We start from the raw sequence: 22413 nt of genomic DNA, 5'->3' as shown, positions 1-22413 counted from the left end.
CCGCAGCAGTCCCAGGGGGACAGGCTTAGGGCAGAGGCGGGAAGCCCAGGACCAGGGGGTGGGGCCGCAGTCCGGGAAGGCTGGGGGCCCGCCTGGTCTCAGCCTCACACACCCAAGCCTCATGTCAGACCTTCACCGGGAGCTCGGCTTCCTCTCCGCCAAGCTGGTGCAACCAGCAGCCCTGCTCTTACCAGAAGCCTGGAGGCTGTCCCGGCTTTTGCCCACACCCCAGATCCCTCCGTCCGGACCCGTGGCCACTAAGCTTTGCTCAGCTCTCCTCGCCTCCACGGCACCGCCCACGGCCGCTTGGGTGACCACAGTGGCCCCCTTCCTGCCCGGCAGCTCTTTCCCCACCAGGCCATCCGCGCACCGCCTTCCTGGACTGCGCAATGGCCCTCAGGATGGAGAGGACCTTGAGGGCCACGCTCGGGGCCTGGCCCTACCGCCCCCTCCTCTCGGGTCCCACCTGCAGGTCCTTCCGGGGAGGCCTGCCCTGCGGGCCCGACACCCCTCCCCACCCGGACACCCCCCTACCAGCTCCTCCACCGGCATTCACTTGGGGGTGCTGCTCGGGGCCGACCCGCTGGAAGCGCCCGCTAGTCTCCCCCCCCGCCGCACAGTGACCCCGTGTCCAGCTGCTCCCCACGCTGGGCCGGGGCCACGGGGCACAGATGGTGCCTGGACACAACTAGCGCTAAACGCCCGGTTTCTTTTTTTCCTGTTCTAGTTTTTAAATGTTTTATTTCACCCCCAGTGTGTCACATCGTGACTCTAACGCAGTGTGGCCACGCGGCCACGGCTCGCGGGGCGCGGAGGACAGACGCGCGGGTACCCACGGGGCATGTCAGTCAGATTTCTTGTGCGTGAAGACATTTATTTTAAGGAACGGGCTCTTACCGTTGCCCATATCCCAGGCCAGCAGCCTGGACACTCAGGCCGGTCTCCAGGACAGCCCCGAGGCCACCACCTCCTTCCCTGGAAAACCCTGGCTTTCTGCTCTGAGAGCCTTCACCTGCTGAGACGAGGTCCCCTCGTGATTGAAGGGGACGACCTTGACTTACAATCCACAACTGTAGGTGTTAATCCCTCCAGAAAGTACTTCCACAGCAACGTCTGAGCCAGTGTGTGACGGAGCGCGTGCGCACCCACCTGCCCTGCTCAGTTCAACCGGCCCAGCTGCGCTAACCGCGGGGAGCACAACAGGGAGGCCGCGCTGGGTGGTGCAGGCGACCGGAAGGCCACGGGAGGCGCGTTTTCCCACGAGGGAGGAGGGCCTATAAACAGCAGAGAGGGGTGAAGAGCTGCGGGCCGGCCCCCAGGGCCCAGGTGACTCCGCCAGGATCACGGTCTAGGGCCTCCGAGGAGGGTGGGGGCGGCCCCCATTGTGAGGTCCCGGCGGAACGCTGCCCGCCTGTCCTCACCTGCACCTGCCTATCAGGAGCGCACCCTCGACTTCGACCTGGGCCTCGCTGTCCTCTCCGAGCCCGGGGTGATGCCTGGGACTCCGCCTCACCGGACTGCCAAGGTCAGGCCTGCCAAGATTTCCATGTAGGCAGCTCTTAACAAGGGGTGCGGCGCAGACACACAGGTCTGAATTCTCAGAACCTGACGGTCTGACGAGGGGCACGTCGTGGGCGCTCTAAGGCCCACATTTTGGAAAATTCAAGAAGTCAGAGAACAAGGGTGTGGGTGCAGAGGGCTGCCACGGGGGGCTTGGACTGGGGGGGCCTGAGTCACCAGCACTGGCAAGTCCAAGCTATGGGGAGCCAGACGCCGGGACAAGAGAGCCCCTGGGCCAGCAGTCAAAGGCTTTGAGCACTAGGATTGGAAGAAAGTCTGGCCACTGTCCAGGTATCCAAGTAGAATGTCCCCAGGCGAAGGCTGACAGGCTTAACCCAGGCGTGCCCGACCTCCCAGGAAAGGGCCCCCTGGCCAGGAAGGAGGGCGATGAGCTTTCCTTCTAGATTTCTGCACTGGTCACCTGTCCTGCCGTGCACTTGGGCCTGCTGCTGGCTGCCGGGGAGGTGCCCAACCCCCAGGCTCACACCAGCCCCGCCAGCCCCCGGCACAGCCGGGGGGAGTGCCGCGGGGATGACATGGCCGCAGGGGAGGCTGGAGAGAGAGGTGAGCCCGCTGGGCTGCAGGAAGCTGGACAGAGCAGGTATGGGCAGGGCGAAGGTAGCTGATAGAGGAAGGGTCTGTGCATTCCCGATAGGGCAGGACCAGGGCACAGCCCGGAGGCGTGGAGAGCAGGGGCAAGGAGGAGGGCACAGCCTCTGACCTCACAATACCCAGAGCCCACTGGGCCCGCCTTGTAACTTGCAAAGTCTGGCGGCCTCCTCCAACCCGGGCAAGGCCCGGGGCCCTGGGCAGCCTCCAGGTGTGGCGCCCTCCCTCGGGCGGCACCTGTCCAGCCGCCCCGGGGCATGTCTCTACTCACCAATTATGAGGGGCTTCGGCACCAGATCGAGAGGCTGGTGAGGGAGAACCAGGAGCTCAAGAAGCTGGTGCAGCTCATTCGGGAGAACCACGAGCTCAAGTCGGCCATCAAGACCCAAGCGGGCGGCCTGGGCATCAGCGGGTTCAGCTCTGGGCTCGGCGAGGCAGCGGCCAGCCCCCCTCAACGCCGGGGAAACTGTAAGACGGCGAGGGGGCGGGCGGGGTCTCGGGAAGCCCGGGAGAGAGGGCACAGACAGTGACACCGGGCTGGGACAGCGGGCCCTAGAAGGGGAAGGGAGGGCACGCACGCACGCAGGGCCACAGGGACGGAAGTGCCACCCACCCCAATGGTCTGTGATCGGAGCCCTGCCACTCCTACCCCCTCTGCCGGACTTCCAAGTGGCCCCAAAGACTGTGAGTGTCCCAGCTCTGGAATCCGAATGTGCTGCCCTAGCGGGTCCACTATGTCACCCCCATCGACCTCCCTCGCCCTCCACCCTCCCCCGCATCACCCCCTTCCGCTGTGCCTAGGGGTGGCTGGGAGGCAAATGACGGCCCAAGTCCAGGGGCCAGGGTCAGAGTCCAGGACGGGAGCTAAGGTCTGGGAGCCATGAGCATGTGACTGAGCCCTGGGGCCGCAGAACCTCTCCAGGAGGGGGTGACAGGGAAGAGGCAGAGAAGCCACGGGGTGCGTGTGGGGACCGAGCCAGGACGACTCCCAGGGGGACGCTGAGCAGCTGGGGGCCGTGATAGGAACAGGGGCCGCGGGAAGGACAGAAGCCGGGGCTGGAGATAACAGGGAGACTCTGGCCGTGGCCACCGCCCAGGGTGTGGCAGTAGGAGTCAGCCCCGGACAGTGCATCAGCGAAGGTCGCACAGGGCGCTGAGCCGGTGACAGAGCCCTGCAGCTATGACACCGCACGCTCCCCTCCCTGCAGCATCTCCCCTGTGGCCTCTGTTCCTGTCCCTGGCCCCTGCGGCCCCTGGCGGGCCTGGAACCGCCCTCGTTCCCTGAGAGGAGGACTTGGCTCTTCCGCCGTCTCTGCCCACTGGGCCTCTGGAGCCTGGCTGTGGACCCCGACACTCAGTGGTAGTGGTTCTAGAAAGGTGGCGGGCGGCTTCCCAAGTGCCACATCCTTCCACACCTCTGCATGGACTTCGGGACTAATAACCCCCCCCCATTCTGCGTCCTGAGAGCACCCACGGCCGGGGCGTCGGACCCCGCATCCCCTCAGTGCCCAGCGCTCCCAGGCTGGCCCAGGCCTGCCCTCCACCCGCTGCCCACCCGCCACTCTCGCCCGCCACACCAGAAGTGCAGCTCCCTTCACTGGGAGCCCCGGTGACCCTGCACTCAGCTCAGTTCGCACCACAGTGTTTCTGACCAAGACCTCGCCCCTCCACTGGGACGCTAGACCCCGTCGGGTGTGCGCTCCTGCCCCGACAGTCCAGCTTCCGGCTCGGAGCCCCTTCCCCTTGAAGCCTGTCACCTCGGACCCCTACCCTCCAGCTGTCTTCCCGCTCCTTTCAGAGGCGTCCCAGCAATGACACACGACAGGCTGACAAAGTAAAGACAAGGGGAGGAGCAAAATATAAGAAACCCCAAAGTTTAAGAAAAAAGTAAGCCTAGAGCTTGATTCTTTTTTTTTTTTTAAGATTTTATTTATCTGACAGACAGAGATCACAAGCAGGCAGAGAGGCCGGCAGAGAGAGAGGAGGAAGCAGGCTCCCCGCTGAGCAGAGAGCCCGACACGGGGCTCGATCCCAGGACCCCGGAATCGCAACCCGAGCCAAAAGCAGAGGCCTTAACCCGCTGAGCCCCCCAGGAGCCCCTAGAGCTTGATTCTTAAAACAACCCTTGGACCACCTCCTGAAGGTCCCAGTTTAGGGGGTTAGGAGGGCGAGCCCCACGCGACAGGAGGGCCCTCCAGGACAAGCGGCAGCTCACGCAAAGGGCAGGGCCAGGGGCCTGCGCAAGTGTGAAACCAGAGCGTGGTTAAAGCCCAGGCTGCGTGAGTGTGTGTGTGTGCCCGTGAGTGTGAGTGTGTACCCTCAAGTGAGTGTGTGTGTGCCCTGTATGAGGGTCTGTGCAGTTGCACCCGCGAGCGCGGGGCTGGCAGGGCCGGTGAAGGTGAGCACGTGGCAGGGTCAGCAGAGATCCGACAAGCACGGACAGGGGGACCAGGCTCCTGGAGGCAGCAGTGGCCAGCAGCTCCTGGCAGAGTGGCTGTGTCTGTGCTTCGGCCGCGGTGGGAAAGGGACCCAAAGGAGACCAGGGCGAGGCAGGGCACCGGGGAGCTCTTGCTGTCATCCGGGTGGGAGGCCACAGCGGGAGCAAGGAGCGGCAAGAAATCCACTCGAGTTATTCAAGAAAACAAAGGGCTTAGACGCGATGGATGAAGAGGGAGTTCCGGCAGAGGTGGCCGGGTGACAGGGGCTGTGACCCCCTGAGACTGCAGGTCTCCATCCCCTTGCCTGGCCAGGGAGCTCCCCGCCGTGGCCCCACGGGAATTTCTCTGGCCACTTCCTCGTTCTGCCTGCTCCCCTGTCCACTCCTTGTGACTTGCCTTCCTCGTGGAATGGGGTTCTTGGTCTGCGCTTGTGAACTCAACCCCCAGTTCCTCTTCCTGGGATCCCCTGTGCTCTGTGTCCTCCAAAACCCAGGGGTTCCTAGCTCTGCCCTCCCCCGCCCCCTGCAGAAGGTCCGCAGAAGCAAACACAGCCTGGGCTGGTGGGTACCCCTGAATGGCACGGGATCACCCGGCTGGGAACCCATGGGACACCTTCGGGAGCAACCACAAATCTGACTCTCCGGGCCAGAGGGAGACGGTTCAAGAGAGCTGATGGCTGAAGCCCCAGGAGGGGTGAGGCCGGCTGGGAGGGGCAGCAGAGCCAGCCCAGGAGAGATGCATGGAGCGGAAACCTCACGTGCAACTTCTCGGAGGCACAGCTTCGAGGGGACAGAGCATCAGCAGAGTAACAGGTGGGGGGAGGTCAGGCAAGAAACGTGCTAAAGACATGGGGGCCCTCCGAGGACCTGGTGGGAATGAGCCTGCTTGGACTCGAACCCCAGTACAGACACAAGAGGCCCAAGAGCGAGGCGGCCGGAGGGAACGGGAGCAGAGGGGCCTGGCCGCAGGCAGGCGGTGGCTGGACAGGTCTCGCGGCCAAGCTGAGAGAGAGAGAGAGAGAGAGACAAGGCAGAGACGGAGTTTGTTACCTTGAGGTGGGAAGAAGCCAGAACAGGCACTGGAAGGTGCCGAAGAGAATGGGGCACTTCCCGGAGGGGAGGAGGACGGCTCATCCCCTGCCCTGGAGGGGAACGAGGGCAGGAGGCAGAGAAAGCTCCAGAACCATGGCTTCGATTTTCCCTGTAAAAATGGCATCGTCTGCGAGCCAAGATGAGGAAGGCCTGAAACAGAGTGAGCACGACGGAGGGAACGGACGGGGGAGCCTGGTCCCTCTGTCTGGCTGTGTAGGGAGCTCCGGGGCTGGGGGCATCCGTAGATCCTAAAGGCAGCGGCCCCAACCTGCCCCAGGAGCGCGCGCTGCAGACGGGGGTGGGGGCGGCGGCAGGGGAAACGAGCTGCCCACGGGGAGAGAAGAAGCATGCCGGGGTGCCCGGTGCTACGGGCTGGCAAGGGCTCCCAGAGCGGCGCCCCGAGTCGTTCTGAGCAGGGATCAGGCACCACCGCAAGGGCAGCGTGGGCCATCGGAGCGGCCGGCCCCCCGGCACTGCAGCTGTGGCCCCAAGAACACAGGGAACAGACAGGGCCTGAGAGGTTCAGGCCTTGGCCCCGGGAACACTGCAGGTGGGAGGAAGAGCCAGGATGGGATTAGGATGGCGAGGCCTCCTGCTCCCCGGGCCTCCTGCTCCCCAGGGCTCCTCCTCCCCAGGGCTCCTCCCGCGGCTCCCACACTCCCCACTGGGGTGAGTCAGCCTGGATGGGAAGTTGGGGCAGTGGGAGGACAGACGAATGAGGCCCCAAGAGTGCTGGGGTGATTAGAATGGGGGCGGCTCCTGCCCCACGGGTCAGGCCCCAGGGGCTCCACACAAACGACAGACGTGATCAGGCCCAGACAGGCTGTCGGCGGGGAAAGGCTGTGGGGCGGGCGCTGGGGGCTGGGGGCTGGGGAGGGGCTCTGTTGCTCTTTCTACCTGGTCCCTCCCCCCACTCCTCCTCCACCTAAGGCCACCCCCGCCCCCACGGCTGCCCCCTCCGTCCTCTCTCGGGGGGTGCAGGCTGCTGGAAGCTTCCTGAGGGCCGAGTTCCCGTCTCCGGAAGGGCCTGGCCGCCCCCGCCCCCACGGCTGCCCCCAAACCAGGGGCGGCCTTCCCTCTCAGGGCCTTCTCCCACCGCCCGCCACCCCTCACCCCGGACCCCTCCCTCCCTCCTCCCTAAGAGCCCAGCCGGGCCCCGAAACTCTGCTCCCACCCCCTCAGGACCAGGGTCCCCAGGATGTAAACCCACCCCAGCCGCCGACGCTCCCCGTCCCAGATCCGCCCTCCCAGGACCTGTCTCCCCTCGGGACCCGCCAGCCCCCAGGACCTGTCATCAGCCCCCCTCGCTCCTTCCCCCTTCCCGCCGCCTCAGCCCCCTTGGAACCGCCCGAACACACTCTAAAGCCCCCGCGCTCGCCGGCCGCCCGTCTGCGGGCCCCGCCGCCCTCCCGGCTCCCCCGCGTCGGAAGTCACAGCCCCGGCTCTGGCCCCGCCCCCACGCGGACTCCGGCCCTCTGGGGGCGGGGTCGGAGGAGGAGGGCCGGGGGCGGGGTCGGAGGCGGGGGCGGGGTCGGAGGCGGGGTCGGGGTCGGGGCGGGGTCGGGGCGGGGTCGGGGCGGGGGCGCGGCGGGGTCGGGGCGGGGGCGCGGCGGGGGCGCGGCGGGGGCGCGGCGGGGGCGCGGCGGGGTCGGAGGCGGAGGGTTGTCAGTGGGCGGGAGGCCGGTGCGGCGCGACCTTCCCCACCCCGCCGCCGCCCAGTCCGCCCGCCCCGAACCCGCGACCCCAGTGGGGCGGCGGCGCGGAGCACGGGCTTCCGCTGGGAGGGGCAGGGTGGGGGGCGTCAGACGTGTCTAACTTGGATCGTCCCATGTAACAGAACTTCCTGGACCCCAAGTAAGTCTCAGGCGTGACATGGCTACAAACGCGGTGAATCTCAGACTCTCCTTACGGTGCTAACGCGGCCTCTCAACCTGGGAAGGGCTCGCCCCACAAATCTAGATCAATTGAACAATTTACGAAGGGATGCAGGGGGCGGGTGGCTGGCCCAGGGGTCTGGAGGTTGTGAGCTTAGGCCACATGTTGGATGTAGAGACTAAAAACAAAATCTTAAAAAAAAATCCATCAGGGACCTGGTTGGCTCAGTCGGTTGGGCGTCTGCCTCCGGCTCAGGTCACGATCCCACAGTCCTGGGACCGAGCCCCGCGTCGGGCTCCCCGCTCCAGGAAGCCTGCTTCCCGCTCTCCTTCTGCCCCTCCCACTCGTGCTCTCCCGCTCTCATCTTTTTAAAAAAAAAAAAAAAATCCATCAGGGGCCTCTGGGTGGCCCAGTCAGTCAGCATCAGACTCGGTTTCTGCTAAGGTCGTGGTCTCTGGCGGTGGGATCTGCGTGGGGCTCTGCTCAGGGACGAGTCCCCTTGAGAGCCTTTCCCTCCGCCCCTCCCTGCATGGGTGCGCGGTGTGCTCTCTCTATGGATTTTTAAAAATCAATCGATTAAATAGAAATTATAAAAAGAGTAAACACCACATGTACATTTTGCGTTAGAGTACAAAGATGTGGGACGGAAATGTCTAGTTTTTATTTAGATTCCAGGTACTTGGCCTACGGTGTCCTGTTAGTCTCAGGTGCACAGCGCCCGGATTCCACACTTCCACACAACCCTGCGCGCCTCACAACAGGTGCACTCCTCAACCCGCATCCCCCACTGAGCCCAGTCCCCACCCACCGGCCCTGTGTCACCACCAGGGGGTTCTCTACCCTCACTTTCTCTTTCTTTTTTCCTTTGCTCATTTGTTTTGTTTCTTAATTCCACGCATGAGTGGAATCAGATGGTGTTTGAGATGGAAATCTCTCAAACAGCGGCCAGCTGCGGACCCCTGGCTCACATCATGGCTTCAGTGTTACTGGTGCTCCCCAAACTCCTCAGATATTTCTGCCAGGAGGCTCCTGGGATTCTCATTGGTGACCCCGATGGGTTGCAAACCCTACGAAGCCCGTGTCTGTGGCTGCAGCCACAACAGTCATGGCCCTGAGCAGCGGGACACCCACTCCTCCGTGATCTGTGGGGGCATTTAATCGGCCCCTGAACCATGACTATTTTTCTTGCAAACCTAAATGCCTGTGACCGCAATGAATCATTTTTAAAATGACAATTTTATTGGGATGTAATTCACATACCATGCAATTCACCCATTTAAAGTGTGTGATTCAATAGTTGTTCATATACCCACAGGTTTGCACAAAGATCACCACGATCTTAGAACATTTCCATCACCCCAGAAGGAAACCCTTCAGCTACGATACTCCTACCACCTAACCCTCCACAACTCTCAGCAGCCATTCATCTACTTTCTGTTTTTACGGATTTGCCTATTCTGAATATTTCTTACGCAGGAAATCACGTATATGTGGCTTTTGGGTCTGGTTTCCTCCACCCCGCACAGTTCAGGGTTGCCCATGCTGTAGAGTGAGTCAGGATTTCCAGTTCGTATCCATTGTTTGCTGTTGTTTCATGGATGAATACTATTTCATTAATGGATACGCCACATTTTGTTTATTCATTCAGCAGCCGATGGACTCTTGGGTCGTCTCCTCTTTGGGGCCATTATGAGCAACACTGCTATAAACATCCATATATGAGTTTTTGGGTGGATTTATGTTTCCGTTTCTCGTGGGCGTGTATCTAAGAGTAGAATTGCTGGGTCGTATGGTGACTATATGCGTAACTGTTTGAGGAACTGTCAGGTTGTTTCCCAAGGTGGTTCTCTCTTGTTCATCCCCACCAGCAATGTACGAGTGCTCCAACGTCTCCATATCCTTACCCACACTTATTATCTGATTTTTTATTATAGTCATCCCAGTGAGTGTGAAGTGGTTCTGATTTGCCTTTCCCTGATGCATAATAAGGCCGAGCATCTTTTCTCTGCTAATGGGCCATTTGTATATCATCTTTGAGAATGCCTGTTCCTCTCCTTTGCCCATTTTTAAGTTGGGCAACTTAGTTTCTTACTATTGAGTTGTAAGAGTTCTTTAAGGATTCTGTTTACATGTCTCTTGCCCAATGTGTGAGTCGCGAATGCCTTCTCCCATTCCATGGGTTGCCTTTTTACTTTCTTGATGGTGTCTTTTGAGACACAGCAGCTCTTACATTTGATGAAATCCGTCTCATTTACTGTTTTCTCTTGTTGCTCACAGTTTGGGGGCCGCATCTAAGAACACATGGCCAAATCCAGGGTCATGAAAATTTTCCCCTATGTTTTCTTCTAAGAATTTTATAGTTTTAGTTCTTACATGTAGGCCTTTGATCCATTCAACTTTTGTGTATGTTGTGGGGCAACTGTCCAACTTCATTCTTTTACACATGGATTCCAGTAGTCCCCTCACCACTTTGTGAAAAGATTATTCTTTCCTTCATTGAACTGTCTTGGCCCCCTCGTTGAAAATCAGACCACAGATACACGGGTTTGTTTCTGGGCTCCCTTTACTATTCCATTGACCTATATGTCGCTCACTATGCCAGGGCCACATAATCTTGATTGCCGGAGCTTTGTAGTAACTTCTGAAACCTGAAACTGAGTCCTCGAACTTTCTCCTTCCTCCCTCCCTTCCTGGCTTTCTTCTCGCTCTGTCTCTTTTCTTCTTAGGTAGTATAAGGGGGAGAAGTGCAGGGTGGCTAAGGGACACCTGCAACAATGGCTTCTTGCTTTTTAAAATGTGGCTTTCGCCATTCTGGGTCCCTTACAATTCCTTGTGACTTTGGGGATAGACTTGTCAGTCCCTACAAAGAAGTCAGTCCGGATTCTGACACATTGCACTGACTCTGCCGGTGAACTTGGGGAGTATTACTCTCCATGGGATTCTTTCCCATTTATTTAGATCTTCTTTAATTCCTTTCAAAAATGTTTGCAGTTTTCTTGGGGAATCTGGGTGGCTCAGTGGATTAAGCGTCTGCCTTCAGCTCGGGTCATGGTCTCCGGGTCCTGGGAGGGAGGGCTATGTCCAGCTCCCTGCTCCACGGGGAGGCCGCTTCTCCCCATGCCCTTCACTCGGCTTGTGCTGTCTCTCTCTCAAATAAATACGATCTTTAAAAAAAAATAAAGTTTCAAGACATCTTGCCACACATTCTATAGGGTGTCTCACGGGCATAGATTTAAGCAATAAGTCTGGAGACTTCCGAAGGAATGTAGGGATGTTTCTGGGAGTCTTAAGGAAGGTAGATTTAGCCATGTGCGTTAAGGACCACTGGAATGTCTGTTTTTTGGGGGAATAATCTATAATAAAGATTTATGTAGTCAACATCACTCATCTTCAGGGAAATACGAATCAGAACCACACAGAGATCCCGCCTCCCACCAGTCAGAACGGCTAAAATCAACAACACAACAAACAACAGGTGTTGGCGAGGATGTGGGAAAGGGGAGCCCCCTACGCTGTCGGTGGGAAGGCGAGCTGGTGCGGCCGCTCTGGAAAACAGCATGGAGGCTCCTCGAAAAGTTGAAAATAGAGCCGCCCTACGGCCCAGCAATCGCACTACTGGGTATTTATCCAAAGAATACAAAAACACTCATTCGAAGGGATACATGCCCCCCAGGCTTGTAACAGCATTATCTACGATGGCAAAGATACGGAAGCGGCCCGAGTGTCCATCGACAGGTGAACGGATGAAGATGTCTCACGCGCACGCACACGCACACGCACGCACACACACGCACACGCGGTGGAATATTACTCAGGCATAAAAAACCGAAATCTTGCCATTTGCAACAATGTGGATGGAACTACAGAGAGTATTATGCTAAGCAAAATAAGTCAGAGAAAGACAAATACCATAGGATTTCACTCATTTGTGGAATTTAAGAAACAAACAAGCAAATGGAAAAAGAAGGAAAGAAAGAGAAAGAGGCAAACCAGGAAACACAATCTGAACTCTAGAGAACCCACTGAGGGTCGCCAGAGGGGTTGAGGGGAAACAGGTGGTGGGGATTAGGGCGTGCGCCTGTCCCGATGAGCTCCAGGTGATGCCTACAAGTGTTGAACCCCTACAGGGCGCCCTGAAACTAATCTTGCGGTCTGTGTTAACGACACTGGAATTAACATTTAAAACCTAATGAGAAAGATTGCTGTCGTAGAATTATTTGTCACTGGAAAAATTGGAATCCATTTGCTTGCTCAAGGGTTGGAAGAGGCTCAAGGGAGAGAGGCGCCTGCGGGAGCGGGAGCCCCGGCCGCCACCCTGAACAAGGGTCTCGGAGAGAAGGGTGGTGCTGGAGGCGGGCCAGGAGGAAGACAGGGAGGCCAGGAGGACAGGGAGGCCAGACGAGGCTGCCAGCTCTGGGTACTCGGTCCTGGAGCTAAAATGGATTTCACTTTTTTTTTTAAGATTTTACTCATTTATTTGACACGGAGAGAGAGAGAGAGAGATCGCAAGCAGGCAGAGAGGCAGAGAGAGAGAGGGAGAAGCAGGCTCCCCGCTGAGCAGAGAGCCCGACGCGGGGCTGACTCGGGGCTCCATCCCAGGACCCTGAGACCATGACCTGAGCCGAAGGGAGATGCTTACTCACTGAGCCACCCAGATGCCCCGGATTTTACATTTTTAATGGTTGAAACAAAATCAAAAGAACGCTATTTCTGGACATGCCAAAAGTCCACGAAATTCAGACATGAGTATCTCTGAATCAAGTTTTGTTGCCACGGATCCACGTTTGTCTCCGCGTTGTCTGTGGCCTCTTTGCCAGCCCCGTGGCCGGGCCGAGCTGTCGCCACAGAGACCAGGGGGCTGCAAAACCGGGAATATTTGCCACCAGCCCTTAATAGGAAAGGTTCTCGACCCCTGATCTAGAAAACGCTTGGAGAAAGTCTTCAAGGCAACACGGAACTCTGTACTGCGGCCACCCGTGGGGGAGGGGACTAAGGCCATTTCTAACGGTGGCTCCGTTCTCTGTTCTCTACCCTGAGGCTCTGGGTAGCAGTTTTCGGTTAAAACCTTCCCTGCACCCTCCCCCCAGCTTCTGCGCCCCCAGGGGCCTTCTCCCCCACAACAGAGGTCATTCAAGGGCACTGACCTCAGGACCCCAAGGAAACGGGCTCTCCGCCTACCCAGGGACCAGGAGCGTGAGGCTGCGCCTCTGGGCCCGCCCGCCCTGCTGAACCCGCACTTACTGCTCCCAGAGATGCTGGCCCTAGTCCCGCCCGGCCTCCCCGAGGGCCCCACACCCGGGAGGTGAGGCTGTCCCCGCAGCAGCAGTGGCCAGGAGGCCGGGACCCACTGCTCCCTGCCGGGGGATGGACGGGGCAGCGGGGCAGCCCGGGGACCAGCCACCAGGAGACGCTCCTCAGGGAGGGGTCAGCCGCTCAGCACGTGGGCACACGGGAGGCGCGGGCAGCTGGGGAAGGGCCCCCCGGCTTAGTGGCAGGTGGGTGTTCAGAGAAGTGGGCCAGGAGGAGCGAGGCTCCTTCAGAAGATGTGGACAAAGGGCCAGACCCGCATGGGGGATCTGCCGAGGTGCCCCGCAGACCGCCCCCCAAAGGGAAAGGACCATCGTCTGGGCCGCCTAGGAGAAGAGGCTCAGAGTTGGTCCGCTCCTCAGAGGGAGACGGCACCTTGGCCCAGGCCCCTTCCTCGAAGAGCCTGCCTGGGGTCTCAGTGCTTTCTCTGTGTCCCCCAGGTGTGTTCCTGCCCCCGTCCCCAGCAGCAGCAAACGAGCCTCTCCTGGATGAAGCAGGGATCATGACTCTGGCGCCCCTGGCCGACATGCCAAACGGCCCGCAGCCCGGCGCCATGGCACGCCCAGCCGCGAACCCCCTGACCGGCCCCCTTAGCCCCCTGCTGTCTGGCCCGGGCCCTCTGTCACAGAACGGCGCGCTCACCAGCCTCCTGACCGGCCCCATGGCGGTGTCCCCGGGGGGCACGCTGACCAGCTCCCTGGGCCTGCCCTCAACTGGCCCCCTGACTCCGAGCAGCCTCCTGACCGGCCCCATGGCGGTGTCCCCGGGGGGCACGCTGACCAGCTCCCTGGGCCTGCCCTCAACTGGCCCCCTGACTCCGAGCAGTGCCCTGATGGCCCCAATGACAGGTGCAGTGGCTGTCTCTCTGAGCAGCCCCCTCCTCACCTCCGCGGCCGCCCCGCTAGGTGTCTCTCAGAACCTTCTGGCCAACCCCATGGGCAATCTGGTGCTGTCAGATCCGCTCCGGGGGTACCCTTCCGGACCCCATCCCTCGGCTGGAGCAGGGCCTGTCGCCACCCCCAAAGGTAACTGGCTCACGGGGAGGGACCACAGCCCCCCTCCCCACTGCCAGGCCAGTCCTTGATCCTGCTCTGATCCTCCTTCTCTCCTTTCTGCCCCACCACGTCACTAGTCCCAATCTCCACTGAGCATCCCCAGCTGACCCAGGACCAGGAGCCCTTCAGCATGACATTTGTGGGTTCACCCATCCAGGCCTCCACCCCTATCGGGACCAGGGGCACGCCTGACCCCATGACCACCTTCTCCTACAGCAGCTCAGATGCCCAGACCCAGCCCAGTGCCCCTCAGGGACAAGCGGTTCCTGCATCTGTCCCCACTACCCCAGCCACCTCTCCAACGGCCACAGTCCTTGTCCCTAACCCTACTCCCGCCCCCCAACCTACCACCAACTACACTCCTTCGAGCACCACCCACATTGTCCAGTGCCCCCCCCAGTCTCCCACCCGGGCACACCACCCTCCCACCCAGCCCTTGCCCACCCCCCACTCCCCTCCACGAAACCCCCACTCCCCGCCCCGAACCTCGTCCTCCCCGGCTACGGTCAACGATGCCCGGGGTCCACGTGGCATGGAGACATCTCGGAAAAGCATCCTAGAGCTGGAACGGAAGACGGCCCATCGAAAGGCCAGCAAGTTCCCTGATAGCCCCCGAGGTCAGTGACACAAGTTCAACATGAGGGGGGTGGTCTCCCCTGATGCCTGATGCCCTTGTAGACCTCCCTGGCACTAGCCTGGGCTGCTGACCATGGCCACTGACCAGTCCTTCTCCCCTTGCTGTCCCCAGAGTCAAAGCAGCTAGCCTGGGAGAGGCTGGTGGGGGAGATCGCCTTCCAGCTGGACCGCAGGATCCTGTCCAGCATCTTTCCGGAGCGTGTGCGGCTCTACGGCTTCACTGTCTCCAACATTCCAGAGAAGATCATCCAGGTGTGCGGCCCCCACCTCCCACTCAGAGGACCTGCCCCCTCACTTGTCGGGGATGGGGTGCATGCTGGCCTTGGAGGAGCTGCTGGGGGGCCCTAGACTCCAACCCAGGCAAGACATCAGAATCCCAGGCCCCCCCTGGAATGGAGAAAGCCTGGCATTCAGTCCAAGTGGCCAGAGGGTGTCCGGGGCATCTGGTGTCAGGAGCCTGTGGCCTTGGCCTTGTGGCCTCCCCAGAGGATAGGGCAGAGGACGGTCCTGACCATGGTCGGGACTGCCCTCTCCTCCTTCGCCCCTGCGACGGCCTCCAGACGGCCAGCCCTCACTCCCAGGCCCTCCCCAGACTAGCAGAACTGACGCTTTCCCCACCCCGTTGGTACCCTCAAGGGCCACCGTGGTGGCACAGGGGAGGCAGGTCCCAAAACCTGTGAGCAGCTGGTGGCCTCACGGCCAGGGGCCTCGGGCCAGGCTCATTCCAGTAGATTCTTAGCCGTCCACTGAGGTTGCTTCCGTGGAGGGACGCGGAGCACAGTGCTCCCCAAAGGTGCTCGGGCGCGTCTGCCTTGCCACCCCGCGTGGGAAGCTCTCCAAGGCAGTGGGGCAGGAAGCAGTCATGGGATGCGGACTGCGCTTGGCTGCATGCCCAGAAGCGCGTCCCGGCAGGACGGAGAGCGTGCCCCTCCCCTGCTAACGCGCCAGCTCCGGGTGGGACCCCGTGCCTCGGGTGGGGGAGGAGGGCCATTCCGGCTTTCTTTGGAAAACAGCCTTCTGTGCTCCCGGCCGCCTTCTCTCCGGCGTCTTTATCTCTAGACTACAGACCTGGTGTGTAACCCGTGGGAACAGCGGCCCGCCGGCGGCTGGTGTGTGATCCCCAGGAGGAACAGCTGGCTGCGAGGGGGGCCTGTTTGTGTTCAGGTTTGAGCCTCTTCCTTGGCTCAGCGTGTGCTTGGGTTGGGTTTTTCATTTTCACGTGGTCAGAACGATCTCCTTCCCTCAGCAATGACCGGGGCTGCCAGGGGCCACATACTTGGCACCTAGGCTCCCGAGAGCGGCCCCACCGGAGCCCACCTGCAAAGAGGCTATGGGGGCCGGGCAAACGCCACCTGGCTCGCCCTCCGTACAGCCCACAGCAGGCTGAAGGTGTCTTGTGCCACCTGAGGAGCCCAGAGGTGCTTCCTGCTCTCAAGGTCACCCATCCCGCCTGCTTGGCTGGCCCACTGCGGGCTCCAGCAGCACCCAATTCCACTTTGGCCGGATTTCTGTTTCCCTTCCTCCGAACATTTTGTGTTTCTGCACGTTGGACCCCGGCGTTGGTTGTTGCTAGAAGCCCTCGATTCTATCCAGACCCACGAAACCTGCTGTCCCGGCAACCTGCTGTCCCACTAAACCCAAGCTCCAGTCCCCGCTCGCCGGCTTCGTGGACACTGTGTAGTCGGCCATGGACAAGCTCTAACAGAGCCCCATCACTGAACGGGGACTTGTGGACTATTTCCACTGACCCTGGCCATCTGCTTTAAGGTTCAGTGGCCTATGCCATCTTTTAAGCTCAACTAAAAGTTGTCCCAATGCCCAGACCTGTCCCCTCTTCTACCCAGCTGCAAAGGCCTTCTGCTGGGGGCGCGTGCTCTCAGCTTTTCTTTCAGGTCCCAGTCCTAGCAGACCAGGAGCCCAGCCGCACCCTGTGAGGGTACCTCGTGATGCATACCCCCCACCTGGGGCCCGGGGCCCCTGGCGCGCTCTGGGGCCCCACTCGCTGGCCTGTCCACAGTGGTTTTGGGTTTTGCACAATGGTTTGTTTCCAGGTGCCAAACCCTTGGTCTGGTTCTCACGGCCTGTGTATCATCTTGGCCCTTCCGTGTACACAGTCATATCGTACACTCCTTAAAGGAAGCCGACGATGGGGCAACCTCATCATGCTTCCGACTCGGTGGGAACACACTCTTCGTGTCTGCGAGAGGTGTGCTGTGCGTCCAGACTTCTCGCCTTCTCAAGTCACAGGTCTTGGTTGCAGGGAACAGAGTAGCCACACGAGCTGATGTAACCAGGGGCTTTGCTGTCAGTGTTCAGGTGAGGACCCGAAACTGGCGCAGACGTTGGTACGGGGTCCCAGCCGCCGCCTCTCCCCAAACCTGAGCGCACCTCGCCCCCGGGCCTCCGCCCCCGCCCCCGGGGCGGGGCAGAAGCACAGGCGCTTCCGGAAAGAGGCGCGGGAGCGAAGCCCGACGACCCCCTCGGCACCTGCCGCGTCGTGTGGGGAAGTTCTCCCTCGTCCTCATCTGCGGGGAGCTCCGGGCGGGCTCTCCGAGCCATGAAGAAATGCTGACTTTTTTTCTTTCTAAGAATGTATTTTCTCTTTCACTGAAAAGATCGCAGGAGTTTTCCCTCCCTGTTCCCGCATCTCGAGGTGCGGGGAGGGCATCCCGGTGGTGAAGCGCACTTCCCCGGTGGTTTTACGTCCCGGGACGGCGTTCGCGGCGGCTCGGGACTCGGAGGACCCGCCCGCGCGCTGGGACGCAAACGCAGCGAATTCTCCGCCGGACCCCGCGGTCCAAGCCCGGGCAGCTCCGCGGTCGGGGCTCCCGGACTCGGCCGGGGGCGGGGCCCGCAGCCGCAGACTCACCCCATTGGCTCGAGTGTAATGACGTCAGGCCTGGCTGCGGGAGCGCGGTCCTCCCCCCCCACCCCGCACCCGGGCTTCCCCCCCAGGGAAAGGGACAGTCCGGCCCCTTTGCCCCGTCTGGTCTTGCTGACCGTCTCTCCTGAGCCTTAGGAGTCCGTCCGTCCGTCCGAGCGTCCGCGGGCCTCTCTCGGGCTGAGCGTTCGCGCTGTCCTACTTCTCGTCTCTCGCTGGTAAATACCCTTGGGGCGGAGAAGCGCCCTCCAGTCCGGCAGATACGCCAGTTTTCCACCCGCGGAGCGTCGGGAGCCAAAGCCGGGCGGACCCTGGCGGAGGGAGAGGGCGCGGAGGTTTGCGCGTGGCCGTGGAGATGAGGCCCCCCCCCGCAGCGCCCCGGGGCGTCGCCCCCCCCCGCCCGCCTCCCGCGGCCTCGCCCCAGGTGGGCGGCTGTGCAGGTGCACGTAGTTCGCCAGCTGCGGCTTCGCCCTCTCTAACCCCGGCGTCCGTCGGTGCGCGTCTTGTCTCCATCACCCGACGGCCCTTCCGCGGTCTCCGTAGTGCGGGTGTCTGAGCGCTTGCCCTCTGCTCCGAGGACGACGCCTGAACCACACGATTCCGTTACACTTGCTGCCACCTCCCTGTCCCTGAGCACGTGGCCGGTGTCGGAATGGAGGACTGGGTGGTGCGCCCCGGGGCTCCGTCTCTCCGAGGTGCCGTGCGTGTTTGGTCACACCTGTTCCCTCCTCCACAGCTGATCCAGCACCAGGTCCGCCGCTGATCCTCCTCTAAGGATGTTTCCCGTGGACACATCTGCACCTGCGCTTACCTAGGGAGGCCAAACTGCGGCCGCCTTCCCGCCCCACAGCTGCCCATCCCCTCCACCCAGTCACTCCCGCTATGGGGCATGGGGCATTCAGCGCCTGCCAAGTTCATGCCAAACAGACAGTCTCTGCCCTTGGGGAGCTCACCCGCGCCTGGGAGGCCTTCCATAAGTATCAAAAGACATATTTATGCTAGAGGTTGGGGGGCTGATACACGTTGTGAGGGTGTGAGAGCGAGGGACTGGGTGGGCCTTGCTGTGGCCCCCCGCCCCCGCACTCCCCACCTGTACCCTGGCCCACTCCCACATCCTGGGAGAGCGCCTCCCTCCTCTATTCCTTGGAAACACAATTCTGCTCAACGTGAGAGCCCACTGATGTGTCCTGGGGAACTGGGGGCCCCTTGCAGTGGGGCGACCAGCCCAGATGCCATGCTCATCACCCCGAGAGACATTTCCTTTCATCTTCAAAATAGCTGTGACAGGCGGTCTGGTTTCCTTCATGTCATAGCAGGGAAACAGGCTCAGCCCCAGTCGGGTGACAGAAGCAGCCACTGAAAGTGGCCCTCCCGCGTGGGCCCTTTGCTCCGTGCTCCTCCTCCTGGCACCTTCCATGCCGTGCACGCGGTTCCTTGTCCTGGAGGTTCCTTTGCTCCGGTCGCCCTCATCCTTCAGACGCCAGCCCTGCCATCCCCTCCTCTGCAGAACGTCCCTCCCCAGGCTCCCCATGGCAGCCCCCTCCTGCTCTGCCTTTTCATCACTGTAAACCCAGAGGCCTTTGCTCGGACGGGAATCCCATCACCAGCGACAGTGCCCCATACAGGGGACGGCTGAGAATATCTGTGGGATGGATGGACAGAACCCTCACCCTCTCTTGCAGCTTCTGTCCATCCCCTTATATGGTCAGCATGATCTTTTAGAACCACAATGCCAATGGGCCAGAAATCTCTGACCCGTTAGGACAGAGCCTTCCGCCACGCTCTGCTCAGCCCTGCCTGCTGCTCGGTGCCCGGAAGTTGTGGCAGGGACCATGCCCATGGCTCCCTGGCTTCCCTGGGGTGCCCTCCTGCTCTTCTCACTCACTCCCCACGCCTGTCCCCCCACTGTCAAGGGGCCACCTCTTTGGGGCAGCTCTGGCCTTGTCTCTCAGTGTGAATGCACCCACACTCCTCTCCCCTGTCCCGCACTCTGGCAGGGTGGGTGCAGTGGGCCCCCTGCAGACTTCTGCTCCTGTCTGGAGCTCCAAGCCCCCGGTGCAGCGCCCAGCGGGAGCTCAGCCGCAGCCCCAGGGTGAGGAGAGGGTGGGTCCTGACATCCCCAGGCGGCCGAGGCTTAAAGCTGTGCACCCCCCGCCCCCCCCCCGGGGCATTCAGCATGAAGATTCTCGTGCTCGCTCAGTTTGGCCGAGCCCTCGCCTTGGCCAACACGGGGCACGGGAACAGGCAAAGGGAGGGTGAAGGCTTAGCGGCCAAGAGGAGCCTCGAGTCGAGGAGGCAGGCTGGTTCTGGTGCTACGTGTGCACCCAAAGTCCTGAGCACAGGGCTCTGGGTGCGTCTGCGAGAGGTCAGGGGTCGCGATCCGAGTGCTGTGTCCACATGACCAGAAGGGAGGGCAGAGGATTTTCCTGGAGGGGGGCGAGGACCCAGCTCGCACTCAGGACCCAGCCTGGTGTGCAACTAGGAAAGGGGTGAGCACGTGGGGGAGTGGCAAGTGGCAAGTGCAGGGAGAGACCCCCGCCGGCTACTTCAGACCTGTCATTCCAGGGGTCTGGGCACGGCCATGCCTGCGATAGCTACGTCATTTGCAAGACTCGGTGCAAATGAAAACACAGGGCTCCTTGTTCGAAAATTATAAAGCACTTCAAGATGGCCACAGCAGAGCACTGGCTGGGCGTGGGCCCTCCTGAGCAGGGGCCCTGGCTCCGCGTGCACGCCACGTGCCCAAGAGGCAAAGGCGGGAGTGGAGAGGAGGCGCTGACGTCCTGCTTCCTGGTGCGCTGCTGCGGGCCGCGGTCACTGCCTGGTTGAGGGGCACAGGCAATGAAGAAGTGGGCGGAGACGCCCCCTTGCTGCCAGTGCCCAGGAGGGGTCGCCAGAGGGGCAGCGGGCCCCCTGGTGCTGAGACGGAGGGTGCTTGGCTCAGGGCCTGGGGCGGTCAGTTCAGCAGGAGGGGAGGACAGGGCCTCACTGAAGGAGGGGTACGGTGATGGGTGCTGGGGAGGCAGCGCGGGGCGACAGAGAAGGGACCTGGAGAGGCTGCGGAGGTCTCAGGGCAGGGAGCCAGCACGGTGCCTGGGAAAGGCCCCCAGGGGTGTGGGCCAGCGGGACCCCTCCTCTTTCCTTCACCTCCAGGCTCCCAGCCTCGGCTCGGTCTGAGTCCCTGCTGGTGGGCGGAGCAGGCCACGGGGGTGGAGTCTGGGGACCGCCCCTGGCGCTCAACCCACTGGGTTCCCCCTAACCCTAGACCCTCCAGAGCCTCTCCGCGGGACCTCCAGGCCCCTTTCCCCCAGCAGCCCCCGCACCCACAGCCACATCCGCCCCTCTCCCGCCCCGTGCCTGCGCGGGGCGGAGGGACCTGATGGCCGCTGTCCCCTCAGGCCTCCTTGAACCCCAGCGACCACAAGCTGGACGAGGAGCTGTGCCAGACCCTCACACAGCGGTACGTGAGCATCATGAACCGGCTCCAGAGCCTGGGCTACAACGGGCGGGTGCACCCGGCGCTGACGGAGCAGCTGGTGAACGCCTACGGCATCCTGCGCGAGAGGCCGGAGCTGGCGGCCTCGGAGGGCGGCTCCTACAGCATGGACTTCCTGCAGCGCGTGCTGGTGGAGACCGTGCACCCCAGCGTGCTCACCGATGCGCTGCTGCTGCTCTCCTGCCTCAGCCAGCTGGCGCACGACGACGGCAGGCCCATGTTCATCTGGTGACCCCGGCCTGCGCCCACCCGGGTCCACCATGCCCTGCACCCTAGCGCCAAGCCAGTAAAGCTTCCCACAGACACTAGAACTCGGGGGCTGCCGCTCCTCGGGGCTGGCTGGCCAGCACCTCACTCCCCGGCACCCCTTCGATCCTGCCTGCTCTGGGGCTCCATGCCCACCCCGGGGGCTCTTGCGTGGCAGCTGTTTGACTAAGGGGGGGTGTTCAAAGGTCCCAAGGCCTCCCTCACCTGGCAGCGGGGGGAGACTTGGAGGGGAAGAACGGGAAACACCGGGCCAGTGGCACTGTGCTGTGCGGGGGGCTGAAGCCTGGTGCGGAGTCAAAGGCAGAAGCTGGAAGGAGACGGGCGACCTGGGTGTGGGACTCCTTCCCTCGGCACTAGGCTGGAGGAGGGGAGTGGGAGAGGCGGCAGGGAGGGCTTTGGACCTTCCCTGAGGGCAAGAGGGTGTTAGATGGCAGGGAGGGAACCAGGAGAAAGTAGCCCCACCCAAACCCAAGCCGACGGGCTGCCCAGGGAGATGTGGCCGATTAGGAAGGCGCCACGGGCCCAGGGAGATGAGGCTGGCTCCACAGGGCTCGTGGGGCTGGGGCTGAGCAGGAGAGGGCAGCGTGGAGAGGGCTGCAGGGTGGAGCACGGGCAGAATGGGAAAGGGGGGGCAGGGGGGCTGTGAGACGGGACAGCTGGACAGATGGAGAAGGGCCTGTGGGCAGTGCCGGAGACCAAGCAGTGCAGGCAGGCGGCTGGTCCTTGCCAGGGTGTGTGTGTGAGCTGAGAGAAGGGCAGCGGGGGGCGGGGGGCAGCCTGCAGAGTGGCCTCTGGCCCAGAAGAGGAACAGGAGAGGAGCGGCCTGAGGAAAGGGAGGGCCTGGGCTTCGAAGGGAGGAGGGTGGGCTGAAGCGGCGGGAATGCAGACCCCGGCAGAGGTGGCTCCTGGAGCCTCCGTGTCTGCCAGCCAGAGGACTCCAAGGGGCCAAGGGACTCCTATCAGCCCCCAGTGAGGAATGCAGGAAGGAGAGGGTTGTGGAGTGCACCCAGGAGCCCCCTGCCTCTCTGCGCTCCCCACTCCCAGGCCTGCTACTTCAGGGGATCCAGCCAGACCCCCAGGACAGGCAGGGAAGGACTCTGCCTATAGGGATGTGGAGATCTATAGATAGAAATCTCGCTGTGTCTGCTGAGAAGGCCCAGCATCGAGACACACCAGTAACAGGGAACACAGCCAGCAC

At 61.8% G+C, this 22413-nt stretch overlaps 1 protein-coding gene across 1 annotated transcript; it reads left to right on the top strand.

The window, feature by feature from the left end:
- Window positions 1-2264: 2264 nt before the first annotated feature.
- SPATC1 (spermatogenesis and centriole associated 1) lies at window positions 2265-21180 on the top strand (the record flags this gene model as incomplete). Its single annotated transcript, XM_080801914.1, has 5 exons — window positions 2265-2637; window positions 13321-13905; window positions 14013-14552; window positions 14684-14823; window positions 20851-21180. The coding sequence occupies exons 1-5, from the start codon at window positions 2427-2429 to the stop codon at window positions 21178-21180; spliced, it is 1806 nt and encodes a 601-aa protein (XP_080658040.1). The 5' UTR covers window positions 2265-2426.
- Window positions 21181-22413: the final 1233 nt, after the last annotated feature.

Source organism: Martes martes (genome assembly GCF_963455335.1).
Source record: "Martes martes genome assembly, chromosome: 4".
Lineage (NCBI taxonomy): Eukaryota > Metazoa > Chordata > Mammalia > Carnivora > Mustelidae > Martes > Martes martes.
Note: the sequence above shows the minus strand (reverse complement) of the source record. Positions and strands in the feature narration are given on the sequence as shown.